The sequence below is a fragment of the Drosophila nasuta genome, chromosome 2L (assembly GCF_023558535.2).
Source record: "Drosophila nasuta strain 15112-1781.00 chromosome 2L, ASM2355853v1, whole genome shotgun sequence".
In the NCBI taxonomy this organism is placed as follows: domain Eukaryota; kingdom Metazoa; phylum Arthropoda; class Insecta; order Diptera; family Drosophilidae; genus Drosophila; species Drosophila nasuta.
In genome coordinates this window covers 8,359,245-8,383,015 of record NC_083455.1, presented here as the reverse complement: position 1 = coordinate 8,383,015, position 23,771 = coordinate 8,359,245, and the positions used below count along the sequence as shown (strand labels likewise).

At 39.6% G+C, this 23,771-nt stretch overlaps 1 protein-coding gene across 2 annotated transcripts in view; it reads right to left on the bottom strand.

Moving 5' to 3' along the window:
- The window catches only part of LOC132785739 (uncharacterized), a 32,558-nt gene extending 9,135 nt beyond the window's left edge, over positions 1–23,423 (bottom strand). For both annotated transcript variants that reach the window (XM_060791983.1, XM_060791995.1), the window contains exons 1-6: positions 23,151–23,423; positions 13,401–13,551; positions 5,848–5,929; positions 1,882–3,312; positions 1,608–1,810; positions 14–1,504 (exon numbers count right to left, since the gene is read on the bottom strand). In XM_060791983.1, the coding sequence (XP_060647966.1) occupies positions 14–1,504; positions 1,608–1,810; positions 1,882–3,312; positions 5,848–5,929; positions 13,401–13,512 (3,319 nt within the window). In that variant the 5' untranslated portion in view covers positions 13,513–13,551; positions 23,151–23,423. The remainder of the gene's footprint in view (positions 1–13; positions 1,505–1,607; positions 1,811–1,881; positions 3,313–5,847; positions 5,930–13,400; positions 13,552–23,150) is intronic.
- Between the last annotated feature and the right edge of the window lie 348 nt (positions 23,424–23,771).

Sequence of the window (23,771 nt, the reverse complement as noted above, 5' to 3'; positions counted from 1 at the left end):
TTTTAGTACTTACAATTGCACTCCGGTACGCTAGCGTTCCATTGACCACTGGAGAGACACAGGGCCACAGAACTGCCACTCATGATGTAGCCAAAGTGGCACTGGAAACGCACAACATCTCCGAAATGATAATCGTTTCGTTCACTCAACAATTGACCATTCTCTGGAGCCTCTAGCTCAGGGCACATTACAGGCACACAGGTCTTGTTACGTTGATAGGTGTCGCCATCACGTTCTCCAGACTCGGAACGCTCAACGTGGTAGCCAGCGGTGCCGTTGGAGGTGTAGAGTTGATATCCTGTGTTACAGGCACAAGCATAGCCACCGGGTGAATTGATACACTTCTGGTCACAGCCGCCATTGTCCTTGCTGCACTCATTGATATCCACGCAGTCCAAGCGAGTGCAACCCATCAGTTCCATGCGCAGACAAGGCGCGCCCACGTAATCCTGAATGCGGAAGCGAATGTAACGTGCCTCAATGGGCAAGGGCAGATTCAAAATAGACAGAGTGGGCTCTAGAATTCTAAACTCCACAGCAGTGCCATCGGGATTGGCATAGTCCTTGAACACATCGGTCAAATCATTCGAGTACTGCAGACGCACCGCCGAGCTGAAGGCAACATTGCGATCTGGACGCTCCACAGACATCGTGCGGAATCCACGCAAAATGGTGGGTGCCTTGAGGTCAATCAAAATCCAATTTACACCAGGTTCCAGGGAAGCGCCGCACCAACCATTTGTATTAAGACGCACCAGGCCCTTGCTGTAGCCGGGCTCACTTGGTGAAGTGGTGATGCTATCGTCAGGAATGCCACCATTACCCAATCCTAAATCCGCAACAGGTCTGCATTCGGTGGTAGCCGTAAAACCGGAACGACACTGACAGTGGAAAGAGCCATTGGTGTTGTTGCACTCGGTGGTTGTAAGATCGCACTGTGAGGAGCTGCATTCATTGATGTCTTCACAGGTTGGGGGCTGCTCGAAACGTTGTGCCTCACTGCAACGCATAATGTTGCTGCCAATGAGTTTGTAACCCTTAAAGCACTGCACGCGTGCCTCGTCTCCAAAGTGATATGGTCGCGCAGAGTCCACAACGAAACCGTTATCGATGTCGGGGAATTCGTAGCAACGCTTGCGACTGCAACGTGGCACATCGCCACTCCAGGTGCCATTGGACATGCAGGTGAGTACGGGATGTCCATTGCGTTCATAGCCAGGTTCACATTCGTATTGCACAATGGTGCCATAGCTGCGTCCACCGCCATTGAGCAGTGTCATGTTGGCATGGGCAACTTCTGGTAGAGCAGCACACTGAGAGGCCATGCAGTGAGGTTGACGCTCCCAGCGTCCGTCGGGCAGGCAGGAAATCTTCTCGATGGGCTCGTTGGTGGCAAATGCAAAGCCAGCATAACACTGGTACATGGCAATGCCGCGATATGTGACATTCGAGGAGCCAATGGAGAAGCCGTTATCGATTTGTGGAACAGGACCGCAGTAGACCTCTGTAAATAGAGAACAATTAATTGAAATTTGTGTTTAAGCTTCAATAATGCATTTTATTCTTATTTTGAGTTAAATTATTAAATACATAAATTAAATTCTTACCCTGACACTTTGGTATGTAGGAGACACTCCAGTTTCCACCAGGCAAACATTCCGTAACCAGACGCGTCTTGCCGGTGGCAAACTCCTGTCCAATGGGACATGTGAAGCTGACCAGCGTGCCGAAGGCCGTGTCGCGACTGGAGGCCAAGGCCCCAATGCCAGGCTGCAGCTCGGGACAGTCCGCTGAGAAGGTAGCCGACCAACTGCAATTATTTACAAATTATTGTATTATTAGTTTTCGATAAAAGTAGAGGAGCCTTTTAAAACTACTTACCCCGCAGCATTGTGCAGTGCATCAGAGGTGAATTTAATCAACATCTCGCCAGATGAGGCAGTCAGTGTTAGTTTTGGAGCTGCAGTTCCAGTGAAACCATTACCCGAGTGTAGACGCAATCCAGAAGTGGAGGAGCCATCAAAGACTTGCACATTGTCGCTCTTGTGGACAGTAAACTTGTCGAACTTCAGCGAGAGTGGAGCACGGGCTCCATTGCGAATGGTAAAGAAGCATTCCTGGTTCTTTGGGTAATCAGCCAAGCCAAAAGCGGGCGAAGTAACGGTGCCATTGCGTGCGGTAATCGTGGCCTTGCAGCCCTGAATATAACGTAGACTGAAGCCCTTGCCTGCCTCGCCAAGACTCGACTTGAAGTACAAATAAAGCGCATTGCCAGTGGAGATAATGACACGTTCATTCTGATTGGTCTTGCCCGTCAGCTGGGCAATCGTGCGACTCATGGGTGAGTCACCATCGCGTATGAGCAGATAGTCGCGTCCCTTGGCAATGTCTAGGTCATCGACTTCAATGGAAATTATGCGTCCAGGTTGGGCCTTAATAACATACAGGCACTCCAGACCGCCTGGGTATTGTTTGGGATAGTTGGGACTGGTGAGGATCTGCCGTTGCAGCGTGGCCTTCAAGGTACCACCACAGTTCTTGGCCTCAGTCTTCCAGGTGGCGCGGAAACCCTTGCGCTCAACACTGCCATCGGTGGTGAATTTGACAATCATGAAGTTGGAAGCAGAAACAAAGGGTTGCGTGGTCAGATCCTGCTTGCCACTCAATGTGGCCAGCGACACAGATTTGTCCTCGGTGCGTCCGCCCACCAGAACTTGCACGGTATCAAAAGTTTTCTCCGTCTCAAAGTCCTGGAACTGCAGAATAATGTTGCTACCTAGCGGACCTTCGAGCGTCCACTTGCACTTGCTCAGCGCTCCATACTTATGAGGGTAGTTGGGTGTCTCGATGACATCGCCACCGGATTGCATGTGATAATGGCACTGAGCCGGACAGTCAAGCTCGTCGGTGCCATCGCCACAATCATCACTGCCGTCGCACTTGAAGGCTTGATTGATGCACATGCCATTAGCGCAGTGCAGCGCACCCTGGGGACAGGCGGGAGCACGGCACATGAAGGGAAGCAGCGACTCACAGGTGCCCAGATCCCAGCTTTGTGTTTTGCTGGCAAAGCTAGCTGCGACACATTCACCTGACTCGGCATTGGGCTGCTGCAGAGACCAGAAGCCGGAGTATTGTGAGATCAATGCACCCGACGCCGATTCCAGGGTATTTGTGCGTAGATCATCCAGCGAAGCCAGACCAAGCCAATATTTATCCGAAGCACGCTGATTGGGATCGCTGGCGTGTGCTATCGCCAGTGTTTCATTGTTTTCCGCATAGCTATCGATGGCCACCAACTCGGCGCCGTATCTGCAAAAGAAACGAAAAGTAAAATAATGTAGAAAATTGAGTAATTGTTTAAGATTTGGCTTCGTCTTAAACGCAATTTCATTTATGCAGCTGCAGCTTTACTTTCTATTGTTGGCTGTTGCATTAATTATGCTGCCCCAAATCTGTGCGCAGACACAAAAGAAAACTTTCGTTTCCAATAGCGTAGCATACAGAGTACGCTTTTTATCCGAAAAAAGTCACAGCTTAAAGCTTATGGGTTCTACAATAGCTTAAAGTCACAGAGAAGAAAACAAGTTTTAGACAAAAGAAAAATAATACTTTGACTTTGGCTTGCCTTTTGACTGACTCACGTTGTCAAAGTGGTCGTACTTATTACGCATACGCAGTGTGGGCGCCTTTCAATATGCCTGTGTCATTTGCAACTGCGGCTGCGGCGGTTGTTGCATTTATTGCAGCTGCATGCCAAAAATTATGCATGTTGCACACGCCTCTAGTCATACAGCTGTCAATTGTAACTCAGAGACCAGGGAGAGAAAACTACAGAAAACTTCAGACAAGGGATTGTGTTGTTGTCTGGTATGTTTGGTTGTTTAGTTAGCGATTTGTTGTCTGCGCTTATTGGTCCTACAGTACTTGGCTTATTTTCACCAACAACTTGCCACATTCCAGCGTTATGTTTACCAACTCTGAGTTTGCAATTACAATTAAATATATTCTCGCTAATTGTATTGAAATAATTAAATGGAAAGTACATTCTTTCTTTTAGCAATAAGCTTATTCTTACCATCGAATGTCTAGTTATTATTTTTCATGTTGACTACCTTCTAAACAAAATCTAAATTTCTCCCCAAAAAGGCAACTGCCAAATATTCATTCAAACAATTTTTCTTTGAGTTTATTTGGCAACGCCCAAAAAGCACTTGAACCTCACAAATGCCAAATTGCTGAGTGTATTTTTTATCTATGGTCACAGCTCCGTTAACTTGTGGTGTTAACGCCTTTATGGTGCTTTCCTCCATTCTACGCATTTCGCATGCTGCACACGCAAAATCGTTAAAATAAAAAAAAAGAAAGAAAATTTCACCTGAAAACAAATATTTTGTACACATAAGTTTTAAGTTTACTGAAGACGACAATGCGCTCTGTTATGAAGATGTTTGTAATTTTGTTATTGTTTTTGTTTTTTTGGCAAATCTAACGTTAAAGCAAGTCGAGTACTCGAGAGTTGTTTGCCGTTTGTTGAACTTGTGGAAGCAGAAATAATAAAACGCCAGTCGCATTTTAATTGTCATTGGACTGGGGCGAGGTCTATGGCATGTAAATGACGAGTACATTAGACCATCCCCCCTACCCCATAATCTCCACAAGTATATAGTTGGTAGTTGGACACAAGTAGCGAAGTGTCGAAGTGGCGGTGTAGCTTGTGCCGGGCATGTGTAATTGTCATTTAACACTTGACTGCGAAGTGAAATTGCGTAGGCCATTGACACTGCTGCATACAGTCGGTGGGTCGTTCGATAGATTTATTAATGGTTTCAAACTTAACATTTGCCGAATTGCTATGCTATGCGTTCCAATCAAACTTTCACCCCACAGAGCCCCGCGGTCAATCCCAAAAAGCACAAGCGATTCACACGCTCATTAAAGCCAAGCAGAAAACAAAATAATCGATACAGACGTTAACTTCGCTTCCAATCAAATCGAAACACTCTCAGTTTTCAGCCTCAGCTCTCAACTCCACCACACAACACACTCGCTGGGCAGGTGCAGTTTGTGTGGATCGAGCACTCGAAAGTATTTGGGTCAACAGCAGGTTAACACCCAAAAACCGAATCAGGTATGTTTTATTTTACTTTTCGTTTTGGGGCCGAACCTCCGAACGCCGGAAGCTTATTGACTGCCGCCGATGACGACCATGTCGACAACGACTTTCTTTTCGCTTGAACCAAACTGGCCAACTGTGGAAAAGGCAACGACATGGACGCCAAGTTGATATTAAAAAAAAATGAAGAAAGAAAGAAAGAATGAATAATAGTATGAATCATCGGGTATAGATTGGGCTTATCGATTCCATGGGCATTGCTGTGGCCACTGAGGCCTGACAAAACAATTTCAAACTTGGTCAAGCCGATGGCAAGTTTTGCCGGCCTGCCTTTTTGGCCTGGGACTCAGCCCACTTTGGCATTGACAGTTAACTGTCAGCAGCAACGGCGGCAACGGAAATGCAATGCGGTGCTGTAACGGCAACTGATTCAACAACAACAATAACAACAACAGCAGCCATACTACCATATATCTAGACAGTCAAGTATCTATCTATCTATCTAGCTATCCAACCATCTATGCTTCTTTATATCCATCAAGAAGAACAGGTAGTTGCACTTATTGAAGCGTAACCACTTTGAGCCACTTCAGTGCAATGGAAGTTGTCTAAATCAGACAACTCAGCCCACCACTTCCTATATATGTATATGCACAGATATACATATATATGCTTGTCTAGTAATATTCAAATTATCATCTGATTATGGTTATGCTTATGGCTTTACTCACCTTCGACACAGCTCGGCGCCTTTCTCCCACGAATGCTTGATATTAAAATATTTATAACAATTTAAGCCGCGTAGTTCCCAGCCTGTAAATATAAATAAAACGAAAAATCATGTTAATTTATTCAGCTTAGCCAAGGTCACAGCACTTTTGGGAAACTGCATTCGAAACGCACTGTAAAATTTCACTTAAATAATTGGTTTTCATAGATTATTCAAAGCAAACACAGTTGATTTTATTCAGTTATTAAAGATGATATTAAGATTCAATATTTGATTATTTTAATATTTTTATTAAACATATTTTCAGAAATTGTCAGTAAAGTTTCACTGGTAGTACAAAATAGAGTTGGTTTTAATAAATTATGGATATGGATTTATATTTTTAGCAACCATATTTTCACGGACTGTCACTACTTAAACACTTTTTAGATTTTCTAAAAGTAAATAGATTAGAAGACAACTTAATGAATAATTTATTTTCATCATTTGATTTTAAAAATATCCCCTTATTAGATACCTGTGTGAAGTATCTTGGCATGCACCTCGACCGCAGACTAACATGGAAACCGCACTTAAAAGCGAAATGTCAACAACTTAAAATAAAAACACTGAAAATGTCCTGGGTACTAAGTAGAAAATCAGCGGTTACTTTGGAAAACAAAATTCTCCTCTACAAAGCCATTTTGAAGCCTGTTTGGACATACGCTATTCAGCTCTGGGGAACAACTAGCAATTCAAATATTGAAATACTTCAGCGCTACCAATCAAAAACATTGCGACAAATTGTTAACGCTCCATTTTATGTAACCAATGCAAATATTCACAGAGATTTAAATATTCCAACTATAAAAGAAGAGATTAAGAAATATAGTAAAAAATACACAGACAGACTTCACAATCATGAAAATAATTTAGCCCTAGCTCTTTTAGACAATAGCTCAACTGTTAGAAGACTTAAAAGATTTCACATTCTTGATCTCCCTGATAGGTAAATTTTAAGTAAACAAGATGTTATATTTAATAGCAGGTTTCACTGGAAATCTGCTATTCATGTTATGTAAATATTAGTCATAAAATTTTCTTATTGTCTTAAGACAGATTGTAAATAAAAAAAAAAAAAAAATCATTTGATTTTAAAAATATCCCCTTATTAGATTCGATTTAAAATGTTTTGGAAATGCTAATAGAGATACTTAAATCTAGTGTTTCACTCTTGCATATCATTAAAAAATTCCCACACATGAAGCCACTTAATTCACCCCGTTTGATAAGAGAAAATTACTTCCCATAACCGAGCTCTTCCTCTGCAACAACATAATACCACAAATTCTACAAGATCTTTTGGGCCGGTTCTTTAGCATTTCTTTCGGTTGCATTTGTCGGTTGTCAGTTGGTAGTTGACGCTTGTCAGTTGACTTCCCGCTGAGTTCTCTACTCTACCCCACAATGACCCCAATCGGAGTAACTTGTTTAGCATAATTGAGTTGGCTTTCTATCTAGTGACATATGAGTTGTGAATGAAGATTTAATCGCTTATTCTTAGCGATAAAAGCAAGCACCATGCAATTGAATTGTTTATCAAGTGCACTTTTTCAATCGCTCTAAAGTATCTTCAGTTAATTACAATTAAGTAGTTGGTCAGCTTGAGGCGCTTTCATTTTCCTCAATCTAAATGCGTTGCGTTTTCCTAGTAAAAATGGGAAAGTTGCTGCCACTTGACGCCATCGTTGCTGTTTAGCCGCCTTCTGTCAGCCTGATTGACAGCTTTCATTTAAAATCAAATAGTCTGAAATATGTGGCAAGGCGTGCGCTCAACATTTATAATATGTTTCAACAAAATAAAAAAAAAGCAAAAGTATTTAAACAATTTGCGATGTGTTTGAAAAGCGTCAACAAAAGTTGCTCCCAACAATATGGTCGGTGCTTTGGTGTTATCTGCTGCCAGACTCTGAAAGTTGTTACAGTTTTTCATGTTTTGCAGTTCGCCTGTCATGGATCAGTCTGTTAGATAGTTACGATTTGCCATGGACTTTCACGATTTCCGTGTATATGTAGATTAAAGACAAGCGAATACACAGAATCACAGAATGTGATTTTTGACTAGTTATGTGACATTAAGAAAGTGAGTTTGAAATGATTTCGGAAACTCTTTCATGTTGGTTAGATAATAACTAGTAATAAATTTTGAAGTATAAACGATTATGTGAAGATTTGACGTAATTAATTGTTGACTAAATATAACAAATATTTCTTCTACTCACAATTGCTTACACTAAAATTCAGATCTAGTTCAGAGCATAACCTTGATCTTAGGCCCAAGTCTTAGCTCTATTGCAACCAGGTCTAGCACTTTATTGCGTTTGGCTTAGCTGACCTGGCAAAACGATGTCGAGTCGTACTTAATGTTGGCTGACATAACTATTTAATTTCTTAACATGCTTGCCGCCAATTCACAACACAAAACTTCAAAACTCTACATGCTTAGCTGTGAGTACTCGTATTTAACAGCCAATTACCGTTCATGCCGCAACATAAATTCCTTTTTATTTATTTGTTGCCGTTTATATAACTGTAAACAGTTATTTGCCACAATTTGCAATTTATTTATTTGTTGCCAATGTACCGCAATCATTTTTATTTAATTTCAGCAACGCTTCATACCAGTCAAATCCATCAACATAACCGTAGACTGTGCCAAATTAACAAAAAAAAGTAAAGAAAAAAAGAAAATATATAAAAAGTAGAATTCGAGACTCTCTGGTTCTCAATCACGCTTCAATTGAAATCAGTCGAACGAAGAGAATACGAAGCTACAGTCAACAAACTTCATGTAATTGTTTTTAATGAGCAACAATCGATCGGCCCTCTCTCTCTGACTCCTCAGTGCTACACCCACAAAGTATGTGAGTGTGTGTGTGTATGTCAACTTGGCTGTTGAAGTTTCTCTGTTGGCAAATTAAGCCACGTTACTTGCAATGGCTTCTAAAATTCCTTTGCTCTTGGACTGGGTGCAGCAACAGCTGGACAAGGTTAGCCGGTTTCTCAGTTCTTTTAATTCACTTTGTCACCGTGTATATGAGTGTGTGTGTGTTTGCCAACTGAGCTGACTGCTTTATTGAATTGTGCCACATATTTGAAATTCTTGCCAGGAAGTTTTGTAAGCCATTTGCCATGCAAATTTGCTGCGAGACTTGTTACTTGCTGCCCATTCGCAGTTGCTTTTGTTGTTGGCCCACATCGAGACAGCTCTTAAGTCTCCCATATGCGCAGCCTATGCAACACCAATTGCATTTGTTAGCCGTGCTCTAATTGCCAGCTGAAAGCAGCCAGAGGCAGCCAACACAGCCTGATCATTGTCTATATAGATGTGTGTGTGTGAATGTATAATTTGAGGCTCAACACTCAGCGAACCTCAGCAAACTCAACGCTCTCTGACGAAATCTTATGAACAACAATACGAATTAATAATGTGAGAATTTCTTACGTAAAAAAAAATGTTGATGCTTATATACTTAGACACAAGGCTTAACTAGCTGGGACCGCTTGAGTCTGGACCATAAATGACAAGGTTTCTGCACTTTATCAAACTAAAAGTGGCAAAAAGCCCTTTAGAGCTGCACCAGATTCTCAGCTGCCAAAAATTGTGAGAACAACACTGTTGACAGGTTCTTAACAATCAAATGGCCTTGTATAACATGAGAATATATTTTGTTCGCAAGTAATTGCTAAAGCGGCAAAAATAATAATTGAATATATTTTACAATTACTTTTATATAATAAACATTCTTGTCGCTTTTGCCTCTCAAGTTCATAAATCATTTATTTTGCCCCAATCTAGTGTGCTGTTAACCCCAAAAAAACTCTTAATGTCCATCTTGACTGTCCTATTTTAGGTAATTTGGAAATTCACTTAACGGCCAGCATTATTTCTTGTATTATATGATGTTCGTTTGTTCTTCTGACGAAACCAGAAAGTGAAAATCAAGTTGCTGGGCACGCATAAGTTTCACAACTGCAATAAATCTTCTTGTGCCCCTTTCATTAACCTCATTTTTCATGCACATTTCTGTTCCCTGGCAATGCAAATTTATCTTTACCACTTCATCTACAAAAGAAACGCAAACATCTTCTTCAATGCTTAGAAAGCGGAGAATACAAGAATAAATCTTGTAATTCTAGCTGTTTTATTGCGGATTACCCAGTAAACACTCGTACTTAGTTGGAAGCCGTCAATGTCCGTTCATTAAACCTGAAAACTAATGCGAAGTTCATTTAACTCTGCCCCTCTCCACATTACTCGGTTCACACAGTAATCAGTCAACTAGAAAAGTGTTGACTTCCATAAACCACCAAACAAATTTGTTTAGACTCATGAGCATTTTACGCTTTATGATTTGCTAAATGCCGAAATTTAAAAATCATAAATAAAACGAAACGTGTCATAAGTCAGGGTCTTATCAGTGTGTCATATATCACTTGAATTGTGCGTGCTGACCCAGAAACTCATTCCAAAAGTGCTGCATTTCTCATAGTCAAAGAAGATGTGGAAAAAGAAGAAGACGAAGCAGCAGCTCACGCAAAGAAGTTGATTTAATTAGCTTTTAGAGCTGTTGTTCTTGGCATTTGCTCAAGCGTGTCCACAAATTCTGGAAGTCGGTTCTAGTTTTTGTTCATCTTCTATTTCTTCTCTCTATTTCTACTTGTTGACGTTATTGTGGCTGTTGTTGCTGTTGTCTACTTATGCGTTTCATTTCGTTTCTAGGTAAGGTTTGCTGTCTGTTTGCTTTGTCCGCCTGTCAGTTTATCAATTTGAGCCATTTACAGTTAGATGTGATGCTTGAGTGATAAATAATGAAGGCAAACTTTGGTGTGGCCCCACTTCGAAATTGCTCACGATCAACGTGTAAGTGTGCTTTGAATTTACTTTGAGTTTTACGACATATCTTTGTTATGCTCTTCTTGAAGCCTATAAAATCCGTTTATTGAGGTTCTATCTGAATTGCAATTAATCATCAAAGAGAGCGTCTCAGATAAAAGCTGAAACTAATTAAGTAAACTCTGAATTTGTCTAATATCTCAATAGTCTTTTTTTGTTTAGTTTTTTTAATATGCATGCTTTTTAATTAAATTTTTTTAGAATTGAATATGGTACTAATTTCTATGATAATAAAGTCTGTAATTAATTTTAGCTGATTGCGTATCATTCTTATTAAAAATTGATTAATATATAAGTATCTAGTACTTCATATAAAACTAAGCTTTGATTAAGCATTTTTAATAGGAAATATGTATAAGATAATTTTTATTTTTTATTTATAAATGACATCATAGAGAATGTTGCAATATATCCGCAAATCTTGGTAATAAAATACCTATAATCGCCTTCAAAATGTGGTAAGCGGACGTCATTATCATCATGAAAGTACTATTTAGGGTGCAATCTCCCATTTCTGTGATTAATATTTTCAGCTCGTGCAAAATACATCAATAAACGCAATGCTTAAGCTGAATAACAGCCACAACAACAACTGCAGAAGCCGCCAACAGTTTGGCCTATTTTTTTGCACAACTGCACCTAAAAACAAGTCACACACACACTCACTCACTCCACATGCCTTGCATATGAATCAAAAACAACGAACGTAACATAAAAATATCAAAAGACTTAGGCAACGAACTTGTTTTGGACGCTTCGCGCTTGGCGGCTACGTTGGCAGGTGCTTATGTGCATGTGTGCGTGTATCTGTATTTTGTGTTTGTGTGTGAGTGCATATAAAAGTGTTAATAAGCAACTGCAACTGCAGCTAGTTAATACGAGGTAGCTACAGCTATTCGAGCAACAACAAAACCACCAGAAGAAAAACAACTGAAAGAAGTGGCATGGCAGCTAGACGGGGATTGCGACGGGAACTGGGAGAGTGGGGAATGAGGGGGTAGAGGCAGGCAAACCGATCGCCAAGTTAGTCAGTCAGTCAGGCAAACTTGGCTTGGCATTAAACAACCGTTAAGAAATCTTGTTCCAAAGCGCGTTAGCGTTCTTTTTTTTTTCTTTCTTCTACGCTTGAAACTTGTCTCGCCTCTCATATGGGGATGGAGCTAAAGCTAGAGCTGGAGCTGTGGCCCCGTCTTGGTCTTGTGTCGATGCCAAGTGAGTGCTCGCAGTACATATTCGTACATAGTCTTTGTCAGGGTTCTGGCGCTGTAAGATTGTGTGCTGTCATTGCCTCATGGCGAGCATTCTTGGCATTACCGCCCAGTGGGGCACATAATAACAACCAGTTTGGCATATGTAATAACCGTTATCGTTGCTGCCGTGCTGTTGTAGGTGGCCATTGAGTGAAAGGCCCCACCACCAGCACAGTAATAGCAAAAGCACCAGCAGCAAGTGTTGACTGCACTACCGGCCACACATACAATGATTGATTAGCAAGTTGAGCATTTCCGTCAGGCGAGTTCTTTCAATTTTTCCATTTGTTATGGCCAAAATGTAGCAGATTTGAAATCTGTAGATCTGCGACCCGCAACCCGTTTGGCAGGTTGCCAACTTTTGTTTAATGCTGAATTTTGTAGATTTGTCATTAACGATAATGCCACACTGGCATTTTTATGGCTCAAGTGTGCGCTATGTTTATGACAGGAGCTTAACGATAGCCAGTTTATAATAGATGAAACGATCGCAAATCCCAATGCTGAACACGTAACATAATGAGACTCAATCATTAACTATGGAAACTCTAGAAATTATGACTTATCATCATGGTACATGGAAAAATCAATCGCTCTCTCTTGCTTATGTTCTACAGGCAACGAGAAAAGCTGAATAATCATGATTTCTTTCATTTCATTTTTCCAAACAACACACTTCATTTGCCTATGAATAGCAGGAAATTAATAATTATTTATGTAAACAGTAGACAGAACAGGTCATAAATGAGAATTTCCATTATCAATGACTTGCTTGTCGGAGCTTAAGAAGAAATTAGTAATGAAAAGCAGAAAAAATAGAATGAGAGCCAAAGAAGCAAAGCAAATTAGTTAGCAAGGTGTAGAGCATGAAAGCTTAACTTAGAGGCGTTTGACTTTTGTAGAGTAAAGAAGCAAGCATCACTTGAATATTTCAGCTATAAATTTGAAAAGTTAAATGATTACTTCCTTTAGCTAGTCCGACAATTAGTGCAAGAGCCAATCGACAATTATATATTTAACTAATCAAAGGTTTGAGAACATAAAAAATGCACAAAATTAAAAGTTAGCCAACCAATTTTATTGCAGTTTACTTAGGTAAAACACTAGAGATACGAAGCCCAAACCAAAAACCAATTATGGCGACGGAAATCAAAGACAATTTGCCGGGCCCAAACTTAAAGCTCAACACAATATCCGTTTAAAGTATCTGTGTGTATTCGTATTTCTTTCTATATAATTACAATTGTATTCGCTTTGATTTATGCGCAAATGTTTGTGCCACACCTGCGCGGAGTAGCACGCACGTGCTGTGCTGTGTTGAATTGTTTCGGAGTGCAATGCGAGTTTTCAAGTTGAATGCGAACTTACCATTTGGACATGAAAACGCCTCGTCCGCTGTGGTGGCGTGGATCACCGACAGAATCACCGCCAACAGCAAAGCGGCCAGCCAATGCGAATTGGCTGCCGTCGTTTTGGCCATCTTGCCGATTTGATGCCAACTAAAGTTGAGTGGCGCAGCCTGCAAGAAAACAAATGAGAAAAGGAAACCATTTTTAATACAAATTGTGTTTTTAATACAATAAACAGCACGAAATTACTAAATAATACCCAAATGCCTAGCCCCAGAAATAATAATGAATAAATCAGTTAAATAAATTTTGAGCAAAACTGGTTAGCTTATTCACACCTCAAATAGAATCGCACATGACATCGATTCGGGTTTTTATTTTTTTCTTAGCTCTGTATTTTTCTTACAAATACTTTAGCGATTAGCAATCTGTTCACATCTGCAACTGAGAGCTGTGAGCTGAGCACGTGTTTGTGGTTTTAGGATTTTGTGAATGCGGTTTAGAAAGTTTCTTTGGACATACACACACTTAAACCGCATAATTTAAGTCAGCCATCAGCCAACAACATTTGCATATAGTCTCTTAACTAGCTGACTAATGTCGAGGTCGCCGTGCAATAAATTCAACTAATGGCAGGTTAATATATTTTGTTTTTGCGTGAAATGCGGAATGGAATTTCAAAACATATTTGGAAATTGAGATGTGAATGTTCTTTAGCGAAATCAAAAATAAAAAGTGTGTCATTTGTCATACAATGAAAAGAATTTTCGAAATAATCAAATTAGGCATTTATTTATTTCGTGTAAGTTATATTTTTAATCCTATTATGCGTTTGTTTATCCAGCAAACCAGTTGAATACTTGAAAAATCAAGCTTACTTCAGTGCTCGACTCTCAAGTGGACCTAAGCTCTATGCCAATTACCCCCTCTCTAAATTTCATGAGCTCAAAAAGTCAAGCTCATACTCGTATCATAGAAATACGAGCACAATCGTTGGTTTTTGATATCCCCTCTCCGACCTGCCTGGCCAAGCAATTGAGAGAGACAAAGTTTAAGGCTCTTTTGCATTGTTGTCATAAATCACGAGTGCGTGTCTGTCTGAACTCTGTAGTTCACTTTTATCTCATTGTTAAATGCCCAGACAAACTTGTTGTCTGTGTGTGTGTGTGTGTGTGTGTGTGTGTGTGTGTGTGTGTGTGTTTGCCTTTTCATTCATATGCCATGCAAAATAAGTCATACGGTCTGGGGACTGCGTCGCTCTGTAAGCTGAGATCGAGGCGCAAGGTTGCCGTTATTGTCTAGTAATTATAACTAACACTTTGTGCATAATTGTTGTTGCTTTTACTCGGACATCTAAACGTGTTTGTTAGACTTTGTTTTTGTGTTTGTTTTCGGAAGACATTCAAGGCGTTAGAAAATAAAGCGGTAAAACTTTTACGTGTGAGAAACTTCTTAACGTTTTATGAAAATATTATTTATGCAGAATTTAAAATTTAACTGCAAAGTTTATTTTATATAATGAGCTACTCGCACGGCAATAACAACTGAATTTGTATTTTGTTATGAGTTGTTGCAAAACTTTAATACTTTGTAATACTATCGAAGCAAGTTTGTTGCCCAAGTCTTTTGTTTTGCTTTATTGCTTTTGTTCGGCTGCTTACAATGATCACAGCTGATACTAATACCAAGCCCAGTCTTTTCCATTAACAAACTTCCGCAAACAAAATCTCCCCACTCACACACATACACACACAGAGTCTGATAATCTCGAGTGGAGCTAAAATTTAGTCAAACGCGAAGGTTGTACACATCAGCACCTTGCACATGATTTTTTTTTGTATGCCTTGCGAATACACATGTAGCTGTAACAATACTTATTAGATAACTGTGATTAATACATGCGAAGGGCTGAAACCTTATCCAAGATCCGCTCAAAGCGTCTTACACTGCGAGTGGGAGTCAGAGACGGCGGTTTTTTTTTTATTGAAAGCTAAATTAATTTGCAAGTAAGCGTAGTTTGTGCCACACGCACCACACGATAGCACCACCTTTCAGTGCTAATTAAGTGAAGAGAAAAATTAAAGTTTTTCTCGCATTTCGCTTCAAATAATAGCACGAGCAAAGCGGCATCAGACGACGCCGCTTAATTACCTGAATTATGCAATGCACATAATATTTAATTTTATTCATTTTTCTCTCGCGTATATTATTGTAATTTTCGACAAATTATGCAGAAGCATCCCTAACAAAAGAGCGTATTCGACTATGAATTGAAATTGTATACTTTTCTCCTGATTTTCGTTGGCTGTAAAAGCTAATATACCCTCTCAACTGTAGATTACAGGGCATATATATTTTATTTTATATACAGACTGCAGCTGTGTAGCTACCCAAACCACATTTTTGTGAGCCACCAGCCGGCAGCTGTTGTTGTTTGTTGTTGCTGTTGCTGTTGCAATTAGCTGGCTATGTGGTTTGGCCCAGAAAGCAACTTGCAGCCAAACATTTGCAGCCAACAAACTGGCTACGTAGCTGTGCAAAGTTGTAGCTGCTGTCATTGTTGTTGCCGTTGCTTTTGTTGTTTCGTACAACACAAATATTTATGTGTGGGTGATGGCTGCCATTGTTTAGTCTACGGAAAGGCGCCAAAAATTGTACGCTGAGCCGCAGGTTTGTTTATAAGCGACATGTGTATTTACTTAGCTGCTTAATGAAGCAGCGACAGCGTCAATTTGGGGGCGTGGGCTGATTGGGCATGGCCAAAAAAAGAGCATTGTCATTAGCTAAACTCAGTTAACGAAGGTTTTTCAACATTGACATTAATTTGCTGTGATGAGTCAAAGACAAAACACGAAGCGATTAATTGTCAGCTTATAACACCTAAATATCTGATTGTTTAAAAGAGTGCCTAAATTAAATTAAATTTTTTTGCACCTAGAACGAACTGTAAACGCCTCTAACTGTACCTAACGGTAATTACCGTTAATATCATTTCATTTCTATGACTAATTGAATTGCTTTATTAAGTTTTGCCGAAATCTCTCGACTTCCCCTTGGGCCATGCAATTAGCAGTCAGTTAGAAGTCAACACCCCGACAAATATTTTGCTTATATAATCATACCTAATGAACGAATCCCATGAGCACGAACCCAAACCGAAAGCACGAACTATGCCAAAGGCAATTCGAAAAGCCAACGAAATGTCTGGATAAACGATTGTGTCGCTCGCATCATCCAAATGCTGTGCTCAATGTTTACCAAAACTGCAGTTTGCAATATGCAAATTTCAGTTGTCGTCTACGGGCGGACAGCTAATAATAAATAAACCGAAAACTTGATACGTATTTAGCATGTTAATAAAGTGGCGGACGAGAGTGAAAGGCTTGAAATGTTCGCCTTGGTTTATGGCATTTTAATTAAACATTGATTATGTATCCATACGTTTGTCTTGATTATGCGCCAATTCATTTCGCAACGAGTAAAGTAAATTTACATGAAAATGGGCCGCTGGGGAAGTCGATGTTGTTATTGTTACGTGGCGCTTTTTTTTCGTAATCACTGTGCATGACACCTTTATGCGTCTATTGATAAAATGATTATTTAATGAGAAGATGCTTATCCCAAACTAGCTTGCAACAGCAGCTTTAGGGTCAACTTAAATATGATATTGATATACTTATTGATTGGAGATGTTAGACATGCTATTTTTTAAAGCATTGCAGATAAATAACTTTTTAAGACATGCTGAAATATCCTTGATTTTAGCTGCACAACACAAAAGACTTAGGAAACGAACTTTATCAAATGCTTAAACTGTTCAATTATAAATTATAGTCATATTTATTGAATAAATCTAGTGTTGAAGCAACGCTTAAATTGTCAAATTAGCCTTAATTTAATGACAGTCACATAAGACCTTCTTATCGCTGCACACCACGAAATGTTATAGAACACAAAAAGGAGTCGTGAGTTGAGCAACCAAAATCAAACAATAACTTTGCATCCAAGATGTCTGCCAAGTCATTTTGCAATACCATGAGATGAACGGCAGAAAACGCTGAAACTCATGAAGCGTCAATCAAAATGCAAATTCAAATTTTGAAGCATATGCAAAGCGTTCAAATGAAAAACACCAAAAAATACACCAAGACAACGGAGCGCAACAAAAGAGCAACAGAAACAGCATCAGAGAGGCAAACCGGTCGTCAGTTTTCTTAGGGGCCGGGGTCTCCATTATTGATGACACCTTCGACATTTAAGCAAGCAGCAAACAAAACGCAGGCGATGACTAAATGCGGCTGACTGCTGCGCATACAGTAGGCTCTAGCTATGTTATATGCACAGCCAAACAACAACCAACAACTTGCAATCGCAGCGAGGGCATGCAGACAAAATGGTAAAAGTCAACTGGTAAATAAGTTTTTGAGCTGAACTTTTTGCCGTCCGCTGCCGGCTTGCCATTTATGGGCCGCGTTTAGTTTTCCATTTCACATTGGCAACACATAGCTAGCTAGTCGCTGTACATTTACCAGATTGCTTTTTTCATTCCAACTGCAAAACTGAACTTTCACTTGAGCACTTGTCTGGCGCTTTGGTCAGCCAGCCAGACAACTAGTCGGACAGTCAGTCAATATTGGCCACACAAAACGAGTTTTGGGGCCCGCCCAACTAATGATCAAAAAATTTATTAGTTTCGGTTTTTATGCTTTTACAGACATGTTGTAAATTGAACAGTTTGAAGGTCAATTTGGGTTTTATGGCAGCGGGCAAAAACGAGAAATTGGGTTGATTACCAAAGGAGTCGTCGCAGCAAGCAATCGATAGAGAAACTGGAGCAACTAACAGTGCCCAGCTATGCAGGCAATCAGGAAAAACAGTTGGAGATCGCTGATATTGATTACTGAAAAGTATCCTAAAATATTGCTGAATATTTATATATTTATTGCTAACAATAACTATAAATAACAACTCTCAGTGTTAATTAAAAAGTAAATATGAAAACGAAAGATTTGAAATCAAGAAATAAAATCTTAAAGAAACAATCAAGTTTTACCTTGAAAGCAATCGACTTTACTACACTTAACCCAGTAGAGTTCCCTTTTTATTACACGCCAAACAGACTCACTCTCATTTGTAAATAATTCTGAAAATATTTCGATATCCGCATTGGAACCGTTATGGACTCTTGGCAGACCCAACGACTGCAGCCGCTCAGCAAGTTGAAGTCGTGGCGAACAAAAGTTCTACAAACGAAAACCAGATTTTTATGTAAATTTCTTCTTATTATCGTTGTTGTTGTTGTTAGATCGCAGCGTGATTTCATTTCTGTTCAGCTGTTGACTTAAGTGTGTGTGTGTGTATGTGTATTCGTGTATTATTGATATGTTGCCTTAGCACAAATTTGTGTGTTTAATTTTGGCTCTCAGCCTCAACTTCAACTCCACTCTTCTCAAGCAAAGAGTCTCCGAGCCGGGTCGCTGTCCAGTCACACTTAAAGCTGCTGGAAAACCAGCTAGGCAGCCCCATTGAACTAGTTTCAGTTTTGTGGCATGTAGCATTTTGAGTGCTTGCTTGGTATTTGGGTTGGCATAAATACAATAATAATGTAGACTTTGTGATATTGGAGCTGTGTCTTGTGGCGAGCGAGTGTTTTGCCTAAAGAGTCTAATGAGCTGCGAAGGCTGTTTTTGTGCGGTGTGCACACAATTTGTGGTCAGTGTGGGACACAAGAGCACTCGTGATTGCCTGCCAATTACAATGAGATACCGACAAAAGCCGAGAACTGCAGGCTAATTGCAATCATACAAATTGTTTCTCGTTATTTCTAATTTGTTTCTCTCTTCACCTTCTTCATTCACTTGGCTTTTCATTGATAAATCATTTGGAGATTCCAGTTCAGTTTGTTCACCAAATACAACGCGACGAAAAAACACTTTTCACTCTCCAAAGCGACGACGCATCTTGATGTTTGTTTTATGGTTGCTTCAACAGCAGCAAAACAGCAACAGCAACTGCTGCAACATCAGCAAACTGCGTGTATGTTTTTAGCCATAAACACAATGTTTGTTTTCATGTGCAAAGCTGACGAAAGCTGCGCACAGCATACAAGAAAATATACAAACGCGCACACAAATGGTCAAATGATTTCTACTGTCCATCGCTTTCACAATGCAATGGTAGCCACACAAACAAAAACACACAGATACTGTTAGGAGGAGGCACGAGGCGTAGTCAGGGAGCGCAATTAATGTTTAATTTGTAAATAGACAAGAAAAAGTTGTGCTTTGCAATGTTTTCATTACATTTATTGAAAAGTGAAGTGAAAAACTGGCTCATAACCAAAAACAAGAAACGAGAAAAACTCTAAGTATGAAATGGGCCGCACCTGAAGTAAGCATACCACAAATACACACACTTATACACACGCCCGCGCCTGTGGTGAGTGAAGTCAGCGAGACAAACGCAGCTGTGATATCATGCCGCCTATCATGATCATCAGAGCTCCCGACACTCCACAGTCAACAGTTTTTTAGTGACTCTTTTTTTTGAAATTCAAGACACAGTGCGGCAAAATATGCCAAACTCAAAGATGGGCAGCAGCAGCAGAATGCAGCGAAAAGGTCCAAAGAAAACACACACAAAACAGGTTAAAGCCAGCTTTGAAAATAAATATGCAGGCAGCCAAGTCAAGAGGGCGTCTGCATGTGTGTGTATGGGTGAGAGAGTGTTTGTGTGTGGTGTGAAGCAGTCATGTGAATTTTATAGCTTTTTGCCAAGGTATTTGAGGTTTGGAGTGTGGAGCTGAAAGTGAGCGTTTGCCAGAGGAATGCACAGGTTCGTTGTCTAAGTCATTTGAATTGGCAGTCAAATCAAACGAAGGGGAGTTTTAAGACCTGACAGGTGAATCGCATCTTCATAAAATTGTTAGTCATATGAAACGCATTTCGATTCTAGAGAAATGCACAAAGATAATTAATTAACATAAAATAATTGTTTACCTATGCTTAAAATATTTGATGGCTCAATAATGTTAAGATACAGGTTTGTTGTCTAAGTCTTTTGATTTAATTTATAGAAAATGGTAATAAATACATTTCAAAGAATTTCACAGGATTGTTGTCTTATGTTTTGTTTTAATGAATACGAAATAGTTTATTTTTGACAAGTTTGTTGTCTGAGTCATTTGTTTTAATGCACAACAAACTTATCAACTCTAGCTAATGCACAGCAGCACTTCAAATTTCTTAAAGGGGAACTCTTTTACTGCAAGCACATCAACACCTCAGTCACACCTACAACATCCGCACCCAACTTCCCCCCCGTGTTTGCTTAATCATTTTTTAACAATTGTCGACAATGACAGCGCCAAAACGTTTTGCCGGACGCTCTAGAGATCCACTTTCTTACAGCATTATGCGCCCGTGCACACAATTCTCACAATTAAAAATAAGAAATGTATGAAAACAAACGAAAGAAAGAGAAAAATTTTCGTGTCAATTGTAACTAATCGACGTCGGCGCCGTGAAAGCGCCCACCTTACATAGTAGATATGATGAAGTCGATGTCGATGTCGAAGTCGAGTCGGAAAAACTTATGAAACTCTTATACGCAAGTACGCTATTGTCAACTGTTTTTCAAGATGATTAAGCGGCTTTTTCGTCAGTCGCAGAAAATATGCTTAAGGGCAGCATTAATTCGCTTTTAGAATGAGCTTTGCCAAGCACTTTCACTGTCCAAAAGACAGACGGAAGCGACGACCACCAACTTTCATTGTCAAGGAAAAGTTGTTGATTAGAAAATGATGCTGATTAAAATCCAAAAATATGTAGTATATATCAAGCATGATAAACAACTCGCATGTCTAGCTAAATCTAAAGACTTCAGACACGAACAAAAGATGATGGCTACAGCGATGCTTTGATCATTCGACTCTAATCAGTTTAATATATCTTGTTATATGAGTCATACGCCCCTTTTGTCGAACCCTTCAGTTCAGTTCAGTTCAGTTCAGTTTGCCTAACAGCCACTTGATGTATTGTGTGACTGTTTGTCAAATTTCAGTTAGGGTTTATTTCTTCTTTTTTTTCTATAGTTATCAAAATGTGTCTAAGTGTGGCTGCCTCTCAACTGACTTCTTGCACCTTTGGCAGGTAAACATGTCGATGTTTCATTACCTGCACACAATTTTGGATTTGTGAATTGATTCAGAGTTCTTAGGGTTCGGCTTAGGATGCTCTGTGCCGCCGTCTAGGCGTCAGCTGCTATTTATAGAAGGAAACAACAATAGTTGGCTTATTTCATGGTATTTAAATGCTGACTTTTCGTTTCGTATTTTCTGGGAAATTTGAAATTGAAAGAATGTGGATTAGATCATTGTGTAATGGATAGATTGATTCAAGTGAAAATCAACCAAGAAAATCGATTACTTTGCGAGTCGCTAATATAATGTCGAAAGGGAAAGTATTTGAGACAAAGAATCCGAGCTAAACTTCCGTTTCATTCATTTGCTAATATACAAATTATGACTAATCATTGAAATACAGCTCGTAAAACACGGACTGAAACAAGTTACACTGGTTATAAAAAACCGCAACGCGAAAAATTTCATTTATTCGTTTATCTAAATTATGAAGCAGAACTCATCTATAAACTGTCGTACTAAAGAAACCACGAAACGGGTTTATTTGCCAGTTTTGCCTGAATCAAATATGAACTCAGCTCTCAAAAATGCTTTAGCAAAAGGTTGTGGTTTATTTTCAGCGTTCAGCTCGTTTTGTTGTTGTTTACAGATCCCACAGAGACAGTGGTAGAGGAAGTGCGAGGGAGTCAGAGAGAGAGAGAGATAAAGAGAGAAACATACAACTCGCACGTCATTTGTTTTGCTTTTCACTTCCAGTTAGTGAAATTTTCTATAATAAAAAAAAGCACAAGACCAACAACAAGAAGCTTTTTGTTATTGTTTTCTGTTGCTATTAAGCAACAACACGCGGAGAGTGCGTCTTGAAGACAACAAAAAAAATAAAGAAATAATTGAGGTTAACTCTTTGTGGTGCGGCGCTCTCGCTTTTTGAGTCGCCACTTGGAAGTTGACTTGGCCTTTATTGAATAAATGTGACAAACGAATACGAGACTGACAAACCGACAGACTAACAACGCACTGAAAACGTCAAAGAGTCAGACAGTCGGCGCTTTTGTTTTGCTTTATAGAAAGTAAAAGAAATTGTTCTTTCATGTTGATTGCCGCTGTGCTACTTATACGGTCTTCTCCCCGGCATCTTGTGTGCGCCATAACTGACTTCAAAGCCGAACTCATTGCTCATGGCTTATGGCTAGTCATCCATCTCTTTTGCTCGCGAATCAATCAATCAATCAATTACTTAAACACAATTAAACTGGCAGCTAATGTACTATACAATCAATTTTATTGCTAGTCGCTGGCAAAATGAAAGCGTGCCATTATAATGAAAATAATCATGGACAAATATATCTTGGCTATTGTTTATCGATAACGATACATAATCACATTTTGGCGCAATGAGTTTACTCAAAGGCGCGGCATGAATTCGCTTTTTAGCAATGTTTGATGCATGATGTCAGCTTTAAGCTGTCCTAATGAATGTATCTATCAACAAAGAGCTATGATCTCAGCCCAGACCCAACTCAGAATGTATATAGGAAAAAAAACCATCAACAGAAGGCCGAACTAAGAGTGCTTAATGCTACCCTTCAAGTGCCATTCATCTTCATTATAAATACGTATGCAACTTACCTCTTTTTTATGCAGCCTATATACACTCGGAATGTGTACGAGTTGTTTTGTATATCGTAGTCTGGCTTTTAGTAATCCAATTTATGTGGCATGTCAGCTGGTTATCCTTGAAGTCTTCCCGTTTCGTATGCTCACTTTATAACTATGTATTTTGTTTCTCGATGTTTATGGCAACTTTGAGTTTTAACTTGTATATATTTATTATTAAATATATTTGTTTGTGCTCGTTGTAGTTTTTAGTTTAATTCGATGCACAAGACCAACGTTGTTGCACTGCAGAGAGATAGTTGAGAGTTCACTTGAGTTAGGTTAAGTTGAAAGTTTCCCAAACGCAACAAAAAAAAAAAACTCTATCGAACAAGATTTAAACGCGACACCGAAAAAAATGAAATTTATGATACGAACATGTTTATGCAATGTTCTATAATGTTTTAATGGGTTGGGCTAGCGGCCTATTAATTATGCATGCAGAATCAAGCACCTGAGCCGACTTGAAGACGCTAAGCACGTTTTCTGAATGCGTTAAGACCTTAAGACGGCAATGGGAACAGTTTGGTAAAAAGAAATCTAGGAAAAATATTTATGTTAATTAAAAGAAATATTGGTTGGAGGCGAATCTGC